The sequence below is a fragment of the Desarmillaria tabescens genome, assembly GCF_030435595.1.
Source record: "Desarmillaria tabescens strain CCBAS 213 chromosome Unknown EV420scaffold_36, whole genome shotgun sequence".
Lineage (NCBI taxonomy): Eukaryota > Fungi > Basidiomycota > Agaricomycetes > Agaricales > Physalacriaceae > Desarmillaria > Desarmillaria tabescens.
Genome location: NW_026848335.1, coordinates 279,960 through 296,226, shown reverse-complemented (window position 1 = coordinate 296,226; position 16,267 = coordinate 279,960). Strand labels below are relative to the sequence as shown.

General features: G+C 47.5%; 6 protein-coding genes across 6 annotated transcripts; 4 read left to right on the top strand and 2 right to left on the bottom strand.

Annotated features, from left to right (window-relative positions):
* Nucleotides 1-901: 901 nt before the first annotated feature.
* Nucleotides 902-2,581, top strand: EV420DRAFT_1482891 (uncharacterized protein; the record flags this gene model as incomplete). Its single annotated transcript, XM_060469932.1, has 2 exons — nt 902-1,058; nt 1,113-2,581. 2 exons carry the CDS (start codon nt 902-904, stop codon nt 2,579-2,581), a joined length of 1,626 nt encoding a protein of 541 aa, XP_060327256.1.
* On the bottom strand, nt 2,554-5,600 carry EV420DRAFT_1563221 (APC amino acid permease). The gene is made up of 19 exons (XM_060473928.1): nt 5,377-5,600; nt 5,297-5,318; nt 5,232-5,240; nt 5,120-5,179; nt 4,984-5,065; nt 4,926-4,935; nt 4,789-4,874; nt 4,586-4,738; nt 4,325-4,533; nt 4,258-4,272; nt 4,189-4,201; nt 4,118-4,137; nt 3,850-4,059; nt 3,771-3,802; nt 3,603-3,721; nt 3,443-3,553; nt 3,245-3,390; nt 3,066-3,189; nt 2,554-3,005 (listed from the first exon to the last, which is right to left on the bottom strand). Exons 1-19 carry the CDS (start codon nt 5,454-5,456, stop codon nt 2,917-2,919), a joined length of 1,590 nt encoding a protein of 529 aa, XP_060327255.1. The 5' UTR covers nt 5,457-5,600; the 3' UTR covers nt 2,554-2,916.
* Nucleotides 5,601-6,998: 1,398 nt separating this feature from the next.
* On the top strand, nt 6,999-7,905 carry EV420DRAFT_751927 (uncharacterized protein). Its single transcript, XM_060483344.1, has 3 exons — nt 6,999-7,075; nt 7,125-7,690; nt 7,740-7,905. Exons 2-3 carry the CDS (start codon nt 7,155-7,157, stop codon nt 7,762-7,764), a joined length of 561 nt encoding a protein of 186 aa, XP_060327254.1. The 5' UTR covers nt 6,999-7,075; nt 7,125-7,154; the 3' UTR covers nt 7,765-7,905.
* A 1,114-nt stretch (nt 7,906-9,019) lies between these two features.
* EV420DRAFT_751930 (uncharacterized protein) lies at nt 9,020-10,705 on the top strand. The gene is made up of 8 exons (XM_060483345.1): nt 9,020-9,260; nt 9,318-9,426; nt 9,481-9,504; nt 9,557-9,703; nt 9,759-9,821; nt 9,875-10,063; nt 10,118-10,182; nt 10,234-10,705. Exons 1-8 carry the CDS (start codon nt 9,127-9,129, stop codon nt 10,544-10,546), a joined length of 1,044 nt encoding a protein of 347 aa, XP_060327253.1. The 5' UTR covers nt 9,020-9,126; the 3' UTR covers nt 10,547-10,705.
* Nucleotides 10,706-10,761: 56 nt separating this feature from the next.
* EV420DRAFT_1482887 (uncharacterized protein) lies at nt 10,762-11,473 on the bottom strand (the record flags this gene model as incomplete). The annotated part of the gene is made up of 5 exons (XM_060469931.1): nt 10,762-10,920; nt 11,090-11,188; nt 11,227-11,300; nt 11,345-11,411; nt 11,471-11,473. 5 exons carry the CDS (start codon nt 11,471-11,473, stop codon nt 10,762-10,764), a joined length of 402 nt encoding a protein of 133 aa, XP_060327252.1.
* A 664-nt stretch (nt 11,474-12,137) lies between these two features.
* On the top strand, nt 12,138-16,210 carry EV420DRAFT_1630662 (DNA replication factor Dna2-domain-containing protein; the record flags this gene model as incomplete). Its single annotated transcript, XM_060476122.1, has 10 exons — nt 12,138-12,411; nt 12,466-12,573; nt 12,623-12,707; nt 12,758-13,191; nt 13,246-13,764; nt 13,816-14,748; nt 14,794-14,919; nt 15,155-15,444; nt 15,495-15,792; nt 15,845-16,210. Coding segments are annotated over 10 exons (3,433 nt in total), but the record flags the coding sequence as incomplete, so codon positions are not given.
* Nucleotides 16,211-16,267: the final 57 nt, after the last annotated feature.

The window sequence follows — 16,267 nt, the reverse complement described above, 5'->3', positions numbered from 1 at the left end:
TGTCGGAGCTGGACCTGGGGGGCCTAAGGAGAGCAGGGCGGGCTTCATCATGCACGAGACAAACCTGGGACTGATCCCACCCGCGCTCTGTACTCGTAATGTAGGCTGAGGAAGTATCAACCTAGTCCCTGTGACTTCAGAGGGATAAGCACTCGAGCGCGTGTTGTATTAGTCTGATCAAAATCCTATTCAGCTTTGTAGTTGGAAGGCTGCTACTTATCAGGATCGAAGCCAGCGTTCATCAAAGCTTCGTCTAATTTTTGTTTGCTGGGTATGTCGGAGACTCGGAGTTAGGGTACGATATGGCTTCCGACAGAAGACCGGCCCCAATACCAGTATTTGAACTTCCAGTATAAGGAGTATTTTTTCAAGAATTCGAATCGTCCTCGACGATGACGCCAGCTTTCTGCACTTCTTGAGTCGTCGAACAGTGACATCGATGAAGCAGATTGCAGGGACCGGATAATCCCGGATTGCGTTCAGTCGGTAAATTGTCCCGGACCTGGCTTTTGGCTTTGGATTGACTTACTTATCAGCCAGCATGATTGTCAGTCTAGCATTCAGCATCTCAGCCCTAGCCTCAGCCCTCAACCTTTGTCCGATTTCCTTTATCTTCTCTTGTGTTGTGCATCTTCTTGAACACTCTGAAGAACGAACAGGTCAGATGTGAAGCTCAATGCTTGAAGGACATATATGATAAACGGTCCTTTTTGCACTTTTCGAAGCGACGGATGTCCGAGATCAGACGAGGACTGGGCCGGCGACGTACTCAAATGAGTACTGTGATGTATAAATATTCAGGTAAGCGTCACTCAACGAATAGGAAGAGAACGGGATAACGTGTGCCTACATCATCCAGTTTAACCTCCGCGAATCACGCTCAGGGAACAATACTTGCATCATGATTTCGAAGGAGATACTGATAGTCACAACGCCCACGATGCGTGGGAGAATGCAAAGAAAACAACAGAGCCACTCGATATCGATCATGATCAGTAGCTCTACTCGGCAACCACCATCTGCCCTGTTATCATCTGGCCCGTCAAATGGAAATAAGGGTAGGTCCCCATGTGTATCGCAGTGTGTCCTTCCATTTACTGGTTTGTAGCTAGGGCCTATTTACACCCTGCCTGAAGAGCTATTTTTCAGCGTATTTTCCACCCTTATACAATCGTGGGATCCGTGGCCTCTTGGACGTCTATCCTACGTGGAAAGCCCTTGGATCTTAACCTTAATATGCAAGTCGTGGAGAGATCTATTATTTCGGTCACCACTGCTCTGGAAATCCTACTTCGAGCACAGGCCGATCTTTGGCACAGGAACAGCAGTCTACCCTCCTCCTTCTCAATTATACTCTTTATTATCCTCGGAACGATTTTCTTCTGTCCCTCTGTTCTTCCAGGTCAGGCTGATAGCCGGGTCACTCACCTCGGTTCCTGCAGCCTGGGCCGACCTGCTGACGGTCTTCAGCGAAAATAACGCCAGCCTCGCTCATCCAGTGAACCTCATAATCAAAGGAAGGGCCGCCATGGCATCCTCCATTGTAGACCTTTGTCGAACGGTCTTCTCGGGTAACGAATCGGAAACGATTAGAATCGGATTCGACATTGATCACAACTGGACCTTCGAAGGACAGGCAGGCATGGAGACTCTGAAACATATCTTTGCCACAATGCCTCCCTATCTTCCCCTCACTCGGCTTTGCGGCTCGTTTTCTCTCTCCAATAAACAAGTTGCAGATTATATCCTTTTCGCTCAGATCATCAGCCATTGCATTCATCTCACCCACCTTAAAATATCGTCCCCCCTTGACAAGCGTATTGCTTACGCTATAGCTAGCGCTCGTCCCCCGCTTTCTGTGTTTGACTGCAACAATTACATAGCGAGTGCACTGTCTCAGGTGCTCTGGACCGTTCGCAAGACTTTGGTCTGGCTTAATGCCGGATCTGTAATACGGGTCAGCCACGCTGGTGGTACAGTGACATTTTCCAGCGGTATGCAAACATTTGTGTTGCCTCCCTCTGGGTTTCCTTTACTCCGCGAAATTCATATCGCTTTCGATGACAGCGGCACAGGGCTCTTAGAAGCTCTGGGAAACACCAGACTTCCATCTCTCTCCGCACTGCGGCTGCATATCAATCGCATTAGTGATGACCTTCATGATTCGGAGCGTCACTTGCGTGATTTCCAATATGCATCAGCGTTTGCGAACAAGTATGGTCAACAGACCAAATTCCTGACACTTGACGTGCTCGGTGAAGAGACGGACTATGTACAATCCATACTCAACCAGTTCCCCAACCTCGAAGGGTTGGCTCTGGGAAGCATTGGATTATCGTGCCCGTGTCATGCGACGCTGCGAAATCTGCGTATCCAGTATGCGTGGTCCGAAAATTGGACGCTCCTCTATCCCGAGTCAGGCCGTCTCCCTACTCTCAAGACAGTGGGATTTCCGGCTACACAGTGGATTGAAGGACGGGAAGATCTTCAAGCGCATGGCATAGACGTCGATCTCTGGGAAGACAACTATGCATGGGGAGATAGGAACATGTCGTTTTGGACGCAAGGTTTTTTTTCTTGATTGTCGTTTCTCGGCGCTTCTGTACGCACTTTTACATCCTCCTAGTCATAATTCTTACTGATGAGGTCATCTTCAATTGAAGATGTAGGGTTTACTGGTGTACGGTGCGCCTTTAGTAACGTTGTTGGTCGAATCACTCCTTGTACTCCATTCGCAAAGGGGAACGGCCTTAACTTTTTGTTTCACTAGTTCGGATTCTGTTTCAGAAGGACCTATAGTGATTTGATGGGCACAGATTTACCCCAACTTCACAGGCTGCCATTCTGTCTATTAATGTGCAAGCATTGTATACGAATAAATATGGTTATTACCAAAATATATACCAGAAGACCTCTCTACGTGTCGGACGCCTCCCGTACTTTCATTTCAGTTTCGTATTTCTTGGCTGTACTGGGGTCCATAACATCGATACCCATCTCTTCGGCTGCAAGCACAAAATGAGCCTCGCATGCGCCTCCTTTAATAGGAAAAGGGTAACTCTTACCAGCGATCTGCTTGACAGGTCCGGTAAACCACTTTCTCGCACTCAAAAACCAATACCCGAAACTATAGGTAAGAACTATTCCCACCGCCACTATAGAGTAATTGAAAGTTTGAGAATCCACGGGCTGTTCGAACAGGAAATGAGCATGATATTCCGTATCGTTGGATAACGGCACATACGTTCACTTGAGGGAGAATGAAAGCAATGGAGATGAACATGATCCACAGTACTGCAGCTATCGCCACTGGGTATGAGAATGAGCCAAGATGGAATGGACCTCGGACAAAGTTTTCTCGGTTCAAAACACGGAGCGCGACGGGTATACCTAACCGATTGATCATCTAAGCGCTCATACCGTGAAGTGTGGATGCACTTACCGTAAGATATATATAGACCAATCGTGGCGATAGACGTAGCCGCTGAGAACGCGACCGTGCTGCCTAAACTAGGCAGGCCTAGAATGAAACTCAAGGTACAAGCAAGCCACACTAAAGAAGGGTAAGCGATAAGAGGTACTATTATAGTACAGGCACATACCAGTCCGTATGGGCGACTTCCACTTTGTGCTGACGACTGCAAAGAACTTGGATCCCGGGATACCACCATCCCGAGCAAATGCGTACATCATACGGGAATTTGAAGTGATTGAGAACGTCCTTACCTTACCATCAGTAGGGTGACACGTGCGAGAATAACTGTACTTACCCGCAGAAGAACATACACCCGATAATAATGACCTAGTAAATGATAAGCCAAGAACACGAATAAAATACCAGAAATTTACCATAAGGACGATTGCACCGTCAGTTCCGACGGTATCCAAGAATATTTGAGCCACTGGTTGTCCGGTCGCCGAATTCACAGTTGCATCGAGATCTTGAATGGAGAAGAGCAACCCTAGAAGGAGATACCATCCTAGAATGGATGACACGCCAATGGCCATGACGATGCCGATACTTCCTGACATGGCGGCGTTGCGAGTCTCTTCTGTCATCTGCGAATTTCCGTCAGTAAGTGGAATCGCAGGAGCGAAGGGCTCAGAATAAATGCACATGTGCACTAGCATCAAATCCTGAGATAATGGTCAGAGTAAGTATACACGGAGAAGACAAACATTGCACACCTGTGAGAGTGTACTGGTAACATATAAAACACATCAACAAATGAACAAGCTTATCGACAAAAAACTTACTTGTGCCATAAGAGTCTAGGTAATGCGCGTCAATTGCAAGCATTTGCAAGAATTCTCAGGCACGTACACCAATAACCACGACGTATGCATGACTAGCTCTTTCTCCCCACCCACCAGTACCATCGACAAATTCCGTAAAGACGAATTTAGCCGATTGGTGCGTTGGAGCCTTCGCGAGGATGGCAATCACTAATGAAAAAGTTCCAAGGGCGTGCCACCACACAGAGATATTATTCAGGTAATGCAGAATGTGTACGCCAAACGTGTTGATCAAGCCTTGCGTATCCATCAAACGGGCAAGGGAACAAATTAATGCAGGTGTGCGAACCTTGTGCGACCAGAACAGCTGCGTAGACGCCAATCTGTGTCCTCGAAGTAGGCACAAAGTCGGTTTTGAACGTGCACACTGTGGACAAAAAGCTGGCACAAGCGAAACTGATCCCGGTTGTGACAGCGACTTGGCCCAATAGATTGAACCAACCTATGAACACCGTCAATTGACTCCTAAATGGGAGAGAGCGACATGCATACCGCATATCCACGATGCCATTGCAGCGTATTGCGGTTTTGAAAGCATGGCGGCCCAAAAATAAGGTCCTCCTGACGTTGGATGTGCACTAGTAGGACAGCTTAGTAGATGTTGGCACTAACAGTGAAACTAATCCAACCTGCAGACCTCTGATGGCGTGTTAATAGCCACTAAGAACAAAGAGGAGTGTGACATACCAGCCATAGATAACCCCACAAACATAGTGAACACTGAGACCACAATCCATCCCCACACCATCACAGCTGGACCTCCGGTATTCTGTTCATCTTAATTAGGGTGTAATAGGTTTGCTTGCAGACACAATGCGCCCACCAATCCGAATAGAAACAGTGACGACATACCCGTCACTACGGATATGATTGAGAAGGACACCTGAACGTCAGCTTTGAGCGTGCTACATGCATAAGTCGCGAAAAAAAGGTACCCCGAAGTTCTGTTATAAATGGTATTAGAAGACAGATGTGCACAATCCCTTCTAAGAAACCGTACCTGCATCAAACCCAATTCTCGCCTGGGATATCGCGGCTCAAGTTACCATCGCGAAGTACAGGCAGATAATGAAAACGCACTTGAGCTCCTGTTTGTATCCCATCCGCGCCAAATCCTCCTCATCGTTCTCAATGACATGATCATGGAGTGCATCGGCCATGTTGGATGTGAAGAACTGAAGGGTCGAAATTCATCATTAAAAGGATCCGCCGTACTTAAAATGGACCTGGTGGTGGATACACGATAAGAGAGCACATGCATGAATTGCCCGAAAAGGGCCTACCCGTGGTGTTAAGCCGCGACTCGGGGATTGTCATTTGATGATCCATTGACATCCTGCAACGTTATCTCTCAGCACCGCCGATGGGCGAGCCCGTACCATTGAATGACTTACCCGCGGCGTCGGTTGGTTAGGCCAGTCAGGAGTACAGCCAGGTCCTCTTGGGAAATATACTGATCAGGACTTTCGAACGGGGGCCAGAGACACAAACGAATCTTGGATGCGGTAATCGAAAGACTTGTTCTGAACCGGGTAATAGGTCATGGTACCCGATTTCTGTATACCCTCTAGGCCGCCAAGTTGATGGCGGACAGGTATCAAGGAGTCAAGGCCAATGCAATAGAGGCTAGCTTAACAAAAGGCGTAACCCCATGCAGAAAAAAATGCAACCGCTCGAGCTAACGCTCATTGGAAAGATTATGAAACCAACTGCATCTACTACGAACGAAGAACGTACTATAGCTGTTCGGAATTCCTGTGGGATTTCGACGCGCCGCTATTTCATACTTAAGAGAAGGGAAGTTCAAAGAGTCGTGCGACTATATGCACTGCGCGTCGCCTGAGGATTGACGAGATTTGCCGTGGCAGAGCGACAGGTGGCTGTACCCCTAAATTTTGAAATGGCCAGTTGTTAGGGGCTTTGACGGAGGCTTCATAGGGCTTCATCCATAGTTTTGCAGATTACCTATGGAATAGTATAGAATCCGGATTATCCCAAGTCTTTCGAGGACAACGATAATTCGTGAAGACCAAGGATAATGCCCGTTCATTCACGATCCTGTCGCATATTAGCTTTGAGAATTGCTAATTGAAACGATTATCAGAGGGCGATATATGGGGGGAACAGCCTAGAAAGTTGGACGTTCTAAGAATATATGAGGCACGAGTAAGGTGATAACCTCGCCAATGATAAGTATTTAAGGAGCGCCCACGAGAGCTTAGCGAAAGGAGTTTAAATGACTACACACTGGTCAGAATTTTTCGCCGTGTCTTCCAGAAAAGAAGTCACCGTAGCGTCAGGCGAGGCGTTATATATAAGGAAAGGGCAGAAAAAAAAAGAAGCAACTTGAAAGGGAAGAAAAAAATGAATTGCGAAAACGGCACGCCGATGGCCATGATTGAGCATGATTGGCGCACTGGCGTCGGGCGATCGCGTTGTTTGGCACACCCTGCTACGTCAAATACGAGAAACGTGAACTTAACCAATGAACGTATCTTACTATTCTCTGCGCTTAACTTGGATCAAAGATTTCAAGCGGGGAATGAATTGCTCGCGATACTTACTCGTACGATTAGACGTACAAGCGACTCGTGAGACACGTAAAAGGTGAATGCAAATTCAAATACCTCGTGTCCGGAACTGCCACGTCTCTTTCGTCTTTCTCGTCAGAGGCGAAGGTTGACAGGCTTTCGCCTGCTTGCTTGAAAAGGCTTTGAAACCAGCCAGGTATTACCAGAGCTGAGTCGTTCTTAGTCCCGTCAGTCGTACCACATAGCAAGTAAGTATGTACGTCTCTATTCCATGACGGTTTTCTGACATTTTTCGAGGTATTTACCCCACGGGATCGAGCAGAGATAATGAATATTGATCCCAACAGTGCCCTATCCCGCGTTCCACCTGAAATCTTCTCCGAAATCTTCTCTCTGGCTTCGGATGGTCAGTCGCTGCGCTACAACCAAGGGCTTTGGTCTATAGGAAGGGTTTGTGGTCGCTGGCGCTCCATTGTTTTGTCAGACCCAACGTTATGGGCACACCTGCGCATATCGCTGAAATGGGCAGTAGATGAGGAGCCGATTCCCTACAATGTGCTGCCATATGATGGAGGATTTCCTTGGAATGCATCCGTCTTCCCTTCCTCGATGGGAGAAGCACCAGAACATCATACACAGGAAATTGTCGCACTGGCAGATGAAGCTCTAGCTTCACTCCCCGTGATCAGAGATTACACATGCATCACGCCACGTACAGTTGCATTGCTCTTGAAGCACCTTTCACGCTCCCAGGCTGCTCCTCTCACCATCGATCTAACTGCTCCCTCAAATCGAATGCTTTCCACTGATGTGTATCTTATGCGGTTTTTCCAGTTGATCTTTTCGCAGTCGCGTCGCTTCAAGTCAGTTTTCATTGATGCTCTCTTTGCTCTGATTGAGCCCTATCGTCAGAGACTCGGCACCATTAAGCATCTGAAGACGCTTGTCTCTTCATCGTTTGCCTTTGAGGAACTCTCCTTGTCAAACCTAGTGTCATGCCATCTTGTCCTTGCAGGCACCTCCACGCCTCCACCTACTGGTCAACCAATCAAGGGACGGCTCAGCAATTTACGTGAGCTTGTCCTGGAAAGCCAAAATCCTATCCATGCACATGATCTCCAAGTTCCTATCAACATAATTCGACTCCCCGTATCTCTGACATCACTCACTGTCCGTAACTTGTCTCTCACGCGCGGGGTAGTTCAATGTCTTCCTGAAATGGAAGAGATACATCTCATCAAGGAGTCGAAGGCGTACATGAAATATCTTGCCGAGGATATCATCGCTGCGCTTGTTGATACGATTGAACATCGCCTGGACGGCGGTATGCTGCGATCAGTCAGCATTACGGGTTTCACGGTTCCTAAGATCGACGAAGCGATATGGTGCAGAATCGAGGCTATGAACAAGAAGGATGGTGTTGATATCAATTTCACCAGACTTTGGCGCTAGTTCAACAGCATGGAGAGGGGACTGTGGCAGAGGTAATTACGAACTTGAAGGACATGCGCGCGAGTCAAAATTCATTGTTCCTCCCACCGTAGGATTTGTAGACACCTTAGCTGCAATTCAATACGCTAATAGTATCTAAAAGGCGACCATCCTTTAGACTTTTACTCACTTTAAATTTTGGCATTTAGATCTATCTGTACTAATCTTTTTGGCATCTTCGCTGGTTCTACTTGTCATCTGTTACGTTCCCGGTGATATTTAAACGTAGATGCTCATGTTTATTTATTAGTCTAGGTCTTTGCATACAAAACAGCTTGGAAGGTGGAGTACCGAAGCCTAGTCATTATTCTCGGACTCCGTCAAGGAACGATGTTTCTAATTCGTACAGCGATGCCAGGCTAGGAGATAGTCGGAGGAACAGGAAATAAGGGATGATTTGCCACCATTTTGTCCTTAGCGTAATTGCCTGACTTCGCGGGGGTTGGTTCTCGGCATCATAAACTTGCCAATGATCCGTATTGGGCTGCTGACTGTAGGTGACATATGTTGACGAGGACCGGGAGTATGCGGAAGACTGAAAAATATGACCCATTCATGAACAAGTCTATTTACTCACACATCATAATCAGTAAATGTGAATATAAACCGAGCTATTGTAGATAGTATAGTGAAAGGAAGCCGTATAACTTGTAGCAAGCAAGTAACAAGGACTCACAGCTCGGAAGGCAGTGGCGGAGTGACGGTGCTGACTAAGCCGCCGGCATTCTTCACGCAACGCGTCCACCCGGCTTGTTCAGGTATAAATACTATTGCTCCTTCTCCACCATGTCACTGCACCGGCGCCGAAATGAATGTACCACGGACGTCTCTATGCTCAGCTACTCGTTTCACACCGAGACGACTACCGTCGTCAAGTCCGGCTAGCACGAGACGAAATCTCTTTACCATAATAGAGCAAGGGCACGAAGGTTGGAGGTTAAGGTGAGCTCTTGACCCTTTTTTGCTTCTAGTAGGATAAGCCACTAATCAAATAATCAGCTTCGGTCGGAACCCAGTGCAGTTGAACCCTGGAATTCGTCTGAACATACCAGTCTATCATACTATTCAAAAAGTGGACTTGCGGGAGTCTTCCATCTCTATACCAAACGTGCGCTGCTACTTCGAGACATCTTTTCCATAGGTGCTAATTGCATTTTCGTAGCTCCCTGGCTATACTCTTGACAACGTAAACCGGTTTACTGTTCTAACATCAACCCTTACTGAACCGCTCGATACAGGTCCCTGTAACCTGCTCGGGGTCACTCTTTTATCGAATCGTCGATGGATACAAGGCCTGCTTCGAAATTAGCGACGTGCAGAACAATATCAGGAATGCTGGAACTTCCGCTATGCGAGCCGTTCTTGGAACATTTAGCTACGACCAGGTGCGTTGAAACTCTCCAGTTTCTTTCTCCAATTTGATGAAGGGAACCTATACAGGTGATAGGTGACCGAAATGGCCTCAACACGAAGCTGAATGCCGTGATTGGTAATTCTATTAAGGCACGTACAGCGTTTAACAGCGGCAAAATGATTGAAGTGACATTTGACTATAGAACTGGGGTGTGGAAGGCACTCGTTTTGAGATTCAATCATTCCAGCCTGCGAACCGCGAGGTCGAGAGACAGCTTGAACTGCAGATGGAGGCCGAGCGTAATCGGCGAAAACAGCTCCTCGATACGCAAGCGCAAGTGAACGTGGCGGAAGGCCACAAGCAACGCGTAATTTTGGAGAGTGAGGGCCATGTAAGAACCGAGGTTTTTCGTGTCCCTTTTCTAAAAAATCTAATTCATTCATAGCTTCGAGCCAAAGCGAACGAAGCTGAGGCTAGTTATAAGACTGTTGTTCGCGAGGCCGAGGCACGGTACGTGCTTCTTTCTCGCCCTGTCCCTGCTTTGTAAATTTTTGTGTATAGCCAGCAGCAGTCGATTATGGAAGCTTCGGCCCTCGCCCAGCAGGTCGAGGAAATTGCTCGAAGTATATCTCTGGACAAAGACAATGTGAAGCCTGAGGAACGCCAGCGGGCGCTGGAAACGCTGGTTGAGTTGCGTCGTCTCGAGCAGCTGAGGGCCATTGCTGCGAGCAAGAGCAATTCGACGTATTTCTTCGGGGACAAGTCTGCCTTAGGACGTTCTGGTACGGATGCTTACAACATCGACTACGCGGAACATATCAAGAACGGAGTGGAGAAGACCCGCCGGGAGGCTGGTGCGGTAATAACAGCGTAGCGGATTTGGCGGTTTGTCTTCGCATCTTTCGAAACTGTTCGCCATTCCCATTTTCTCGTTTCATTAGCATCATTGTGTAGTCTCTATAAATCATCGCAGCCCTACTCAACTGTATATATATTTGCACAATACATGTATACTTAACTTGCCCTCCCCTGATTTCTCGCTGACTGCTATCTTGCTTCCTGTCTAATGCTAACGCCCATTGGAGACCATCACCTTAAGTCGATAATAGCACTCAAAAGGATGTTGGCCCTTGAGTCCCAGTCAAAAGTCCGTGGGTTTGAGTCGATGGCAGTGTATATCAGTTGATAAATCGATGGAAACCCGTAGCTAGCTAAGAATGGGGTATCCCATGGTTTTGCGATCGCTACCTATGGATATCCTTCGATGCTCATAGATTATTGTCGGTGTGCATCGTTGTACGTCGATAGGAATCAATAGACACGTATTCATTTGCTCGCTACCTATATACATTAGCTATAGCGGCTAGCTACAGGTCCAGACGTCCACCACCTATCGAACTCCCGTTCCACCACATACCCATCCCTTGCCTCCCACCTCGCCAACCGGCCACAAGGTGCATACATAATCCTGGTTGAGTACTACCATGGGAGTAGTCTTAAGAGCCAACCTGAATGACTGTAAACAGATGCCCGTAATGTAGAGCTTTAACATACCGCATCCAAGGCGGGAAAGGGCGTGGCCAACGAAAGTGTAGCAGCCTGGAGTTGACGGGCACCAAATTTCGCACCTGTAAGGCAATCAATACCAGGCAAAAAGGTGATAACTTCGCACCTAGAAAAAGCGAAATGGAAGAGAGATGACGTGAATATATAGCACCGCCGACGGCCGTGAACTCAACCTAATGCAGCGTAATGGAGAATAAGACAACAAAATGGTGAGGGATATAAGCAGACTCACCATCTCCTGCAACTAAATCATGTCCAATCTCCTCATCACCGTCAACTACGAATGAAGATGCTGATTATATGCGGTTGCCTTGGTGCCTTTCCGGATCAACAGCACCGTTTCGATGAGCTGAACGCCGTCGGCAGCATCTACGCCATGTAATCACTGCAAATGAACTAAGAAGCGACGGTATTCAGCGGGAATGGTAGCGCAGCAGGAAATAGCAATATGCCGGGCAATGGTCGTGATGGTAAAAGGGAAAGTGTGTTCGGACTTTGCCGGGAGCGCCAGCCCCACATCATCACTTGCGTGCATGCATACACTAAAAAATGGTTGGCAAGTTTACCAGCACTTGTCACCCAAATTTCTCAAAGGTCATAAATCTATGGAAGTTGGAGAGTATGCTCGCATCCATCAAGACCTCTGCATGTCCACAGGCATCGATGGATCGACCAGCACCCGTGGATATCGGCCCAGGCCTCCAGACTTTTGACTGGGCTTGAGTACTGAGTACTGAGTCTACATAACTGAGCAATTTGAATAACTCTAAAACACTTACAACGCGACCCCACGTGATAATATAGTAACGCGCCCGTGTTGTTTGCTGTTGTTGTCGTGCCATTCATCCTTTTCACTCTAGATCTTCTTTCTCTTCTCTTTCTCCCTTCCACTTTCTCGAAATGCCTCCTGCGAAACATACCACCAATGAGGAGGACGCGTTTATGCAGGATTTGTTGTCAGAATTGGACGATTCATTCTGGAACGCGGCCCCTACCCCAGACCCATCACCAGCGAAGCCCAAGCAGAAAACGCCAATTATCGACAAGACGAAGCGACCTAAAGCGCTTTCTACCAAAGATGTCAATTTGTCTGATCTCCTAGAGGGAGCAGAAGATTGGGATTTTAACGATGACTTTCTTACACCTAAGAAGGATGTGAAAAAGGAGATTCTGGTGTGCAAGCCTCGCCTAAGTGGCATATTTTTTAATGCTAAAGTTATTCTGTAGCCTAAACTTCCCCCAAAACCTGCCGAGAAATCTTTCAAGAGTGCAGCATGTACACGGTGTGTTGTACAAACCATTGAAGAGCGCCAAGTTGGCTCTAGACACGAAAAGGTGATTTAGGCTCCTAACAATATGTTAAACCTCTGACGTGGACTGCTAGAACCTCATAGTGAGAGTGGATGGCAGCAAGGAGAAGCGTTCAATTATTTTACGCGACGATTGGATAGTAACTGATGTTCGTGAAGGTGTGTAGCTCAAGGCACTGTCTGCATTCTTAAATCTCATTGCTCCACAGGCGATATCGTCAACGTCATTGGAGAATTCACTGTTCTGGGAGAATCGTCTTCATCACTCACATCCTCGATTGTAGTGTCATCTAAAAGCAATCTGATTATTCTTCACCCGGACGTGCTCATTACGGCTACCGCTCTCTCTAACGCTCCTCAGTGTCGCAGGAAACCCTTAATATCTTCCCTCGTTCGTTCATCATCCGATTATACACCTTCTCTCGTTTGGGGCAATATGCTTCATAGCGTGTTGCAGGCATGTCTTGTCGCAGACCGCTGGGATGAGATTTGGGTCGATGACAAGATTGATGAAATTGTTCGTGGCGGACTCTCGGATCTTGTCCGCATCAATACCAACGTCGACCAAGCGAAACGGGAGGTGAAGGCTCGAGCAAAAGGTCTTCATGCATTCTCCGAAAAATACATGGCGCCGTCGCCCAAGGTAATTTCCCTGATCATTACTCTTCGTTTAGCGTATTTAAGAACTCCTCTACAGCCCGGTGCGAACTTGACAAACACTCGAGCAGGTCGTAACGATGTGTCATTGCTGGCAATACCGAAAATTCTTGATATTGAGGAAGATATCTGGTGCCCTTCGTACGGTCTGAAGGGTAAACTCGACGCAACCGTGCAGGCGACCATTTCGGAAACGAAACCGCCGTTCCATAAACCAGTAATCACAGATGGGCCGAAGCCGTTGGAGCTGAAGACCGGACGTGCGATGGCAGGCATGGAACATCGCGCTCAGACTATGTTATACAGTCTTCTTGCGGAGGAGCGGTATGGTTTGGAGGTTTCTTCAGGTCTTCTGTATTATACACAGAGCGAAGAAGTTGTTCAGGTTGACGTGAACAGAAATGAACTTAGGGGGCTTATCATGGCGCGAAATGAAATGGCCTGCTACATGGTCCGTCGACATCAGGATCCCCCGGAGCCCTTTCTTCCACCGACGCTGGATGACGAAAGGGTATGCAAGAGATGCTATGTGTTGGACACGTGCATGTTGTACCGCAAGGCGATTACTATTTAATTCTTCAGTAACGCTTTGACTGACCGATCCTGGCAGGCTGTCGAAAATGTCGAGGACACCAACTCTCCGATTGCAGATGCCTACTCCCTCAAGACCTCACATCTTTTCCCTTCTCATTCTGCCTTCTTTAAACAATGGGAGCATCTCATATCTCTCGAAGAATCAGACTTGGGTCGATTTAAAAAAGAGCTATGGACTATGGGCGCTTCTGAAAGAGAAACTAAAGGCCGCTGCTTTAGCTCCATGGTCATCGACCGGACATATTGTCCACCGTCTCAGTCACAGGCATCCAGAGAAACCAAAATCCATCAATATACCTATAAATTCCTTCGTTCTTCCGGCTACAAAACACCCTCCTCCTTTTTAAATGGATTCCTCAACGTAGGCGACGCAGTGACGATTTCCGTAGAACCCCATCTGCTCGCACTTGCAAGAGGATTCATTCTTGAACTCACGCCGACAGACGTCATCGTCGGGGTTGATCATGATCTGTCCCTACACTCTATTCGCAATCGTTTGTCGGCCTTTGGCTCTGCCTCCTCCGAAGTTATTTTCCGTATCGACAGAGATGAGCTCTTTGGCGGTATGGGCCGTATTCGCGAGAACCTGGCCCAACTATTCTATTTGGGGGGCGATACTAGGCGGTTGGAACTTGTCGTGGATTTGAAATATCCTTCTTTCAGCGACGAGCCGTTACCTCTCCCTCCATCTGTCACTCGATACTCTGCACATCTCAATGCCAACCAGATGCAAGCCATGGATAAAGTTCTTTCGGCCGAAGACTACGCTTTGATCCTTGGGATGCCCGGGACCGGAAAGACGACCGTTGTTGCGTCTATAATAAAAACGGTCGTGGCAATGGGAAAGACTGTCCTACTAACTTCATACACTCACTCTGCCGTGGATAATATTCTGTTGAAGCTGAAGGACGTCGATTTCGGCATTCTGCGATTGGGAAACACCGACAAGGTAACGCATATCTTAATTGTCTGAATATATCTCATTGCCCCATAGGTGCATCCTGAAATCCGTGCCATGACGCTATCCGCAAAACGAGAACCCACTACAGTCGAGCAACTAGAGTTTCAAATCATGACACCTCCCGTTGTTGCAACTACTTGTTTGTCCATCGATAAGTACGTAGACTTATTTCCCGAGAGAACCGAAGCTGATAGTTTTCATCTAGTGCCTTGTTCTCTCGGCGAAAGTTCGACTATTGCATAGTTGACGAGGCATCTCAAATCACGCTTCCTAGTTGTCTTGGCCCTCTCCGCTTCGCGGACAAGTTTGTGCTAGTAGGCGATCACTTCCAGCTTCCACCTCTGGTAAGTCTTTGTTAGCTCTTAGTTAATAACTGCTAACACCGAAACGTCAGGTTCGAAACAAAGAAGCACGTCAAGGAGGATTGGATGTATCACTTTTTCGGCGTCTCTCCGATGCGCATCCTCATTCAGTCGTTGATCTCGCATACCAATATCGCATGAATTCTGACATAATGATGTTATCCAATAAACTCATCTATGGCGACCGTCTGCGCTGTGGATCTCAAGCTGTGGCGAACCATTCTCTGGTCCTCCCAAACTGCGATTTCCTGAAAAGGATACACGGAGGAAAGTCGACGTGCCATCGCAATGGCTGCTGGATTGAGCAGCTCATGTCAGAGAGGTACGCATGTACCTTTGTTCGATTATACACGAAGCTGACTATGTCCCTAGCTGCAAAGCTGTTTTCGTCGATACCGATCTTGTACCCGCCCAGGACTCAAAAGTGGGGGATCTGGTCCAAAACGAAGTCGAAGCTAGCCTTGTCTACCAGGTGACTGAGACCATGTTGCGCAGCGGAATCACTCCAGACCAAATTGGCATCATCTCGCTGTACCGCCAACAAGTAAAGCTCTTGACGCAGATGCTTCATGAACATAAAGGCATCGAAGTTCTGACGGCTGACCGAAGCCAAGGACGAGACAAAGATTGTGTTATCATTTCGATGGTGCGCTCCAATGATGATGGTGTGGTAAGTGTTTTCACTAGACTCTTTATGCTGTCGCTGAATGATGATTTTGTAGATCGGTGACCTGGTCAAGGATTGGAGGCGAATGAACGTTTCATTCACTCGAGCTCGGTCAAAGCTTATCATTTTTGGATCGCGCAAGACCTTGCAGGACGCGCCTCTCCTTAAAGAGTTCTTCGCTTTGATGGAAGGGCAGAACTGGATCATGCAATTGCCGCTTAAAGCAAATGTCAGTCATGCGAGAGCATTTGGTGCTACGACGCCTTCGAAACGCGTTGTCGAGGATGCTTTCAGTCCAAGGAAGGAGAACGCGAGCAGTATCAGACCACAGAAGAAATTGAAGGTGAAGAAAGGTTTAACGGAGGAAGGCCTCTTGCGCAACCGCCCCATTTTGCGAGACCTAGTAAATGATGGACGATAACGATATTTGATTTCTATGTGACACAGAAAAAGATCAGGATATACGCAGATGTACCGA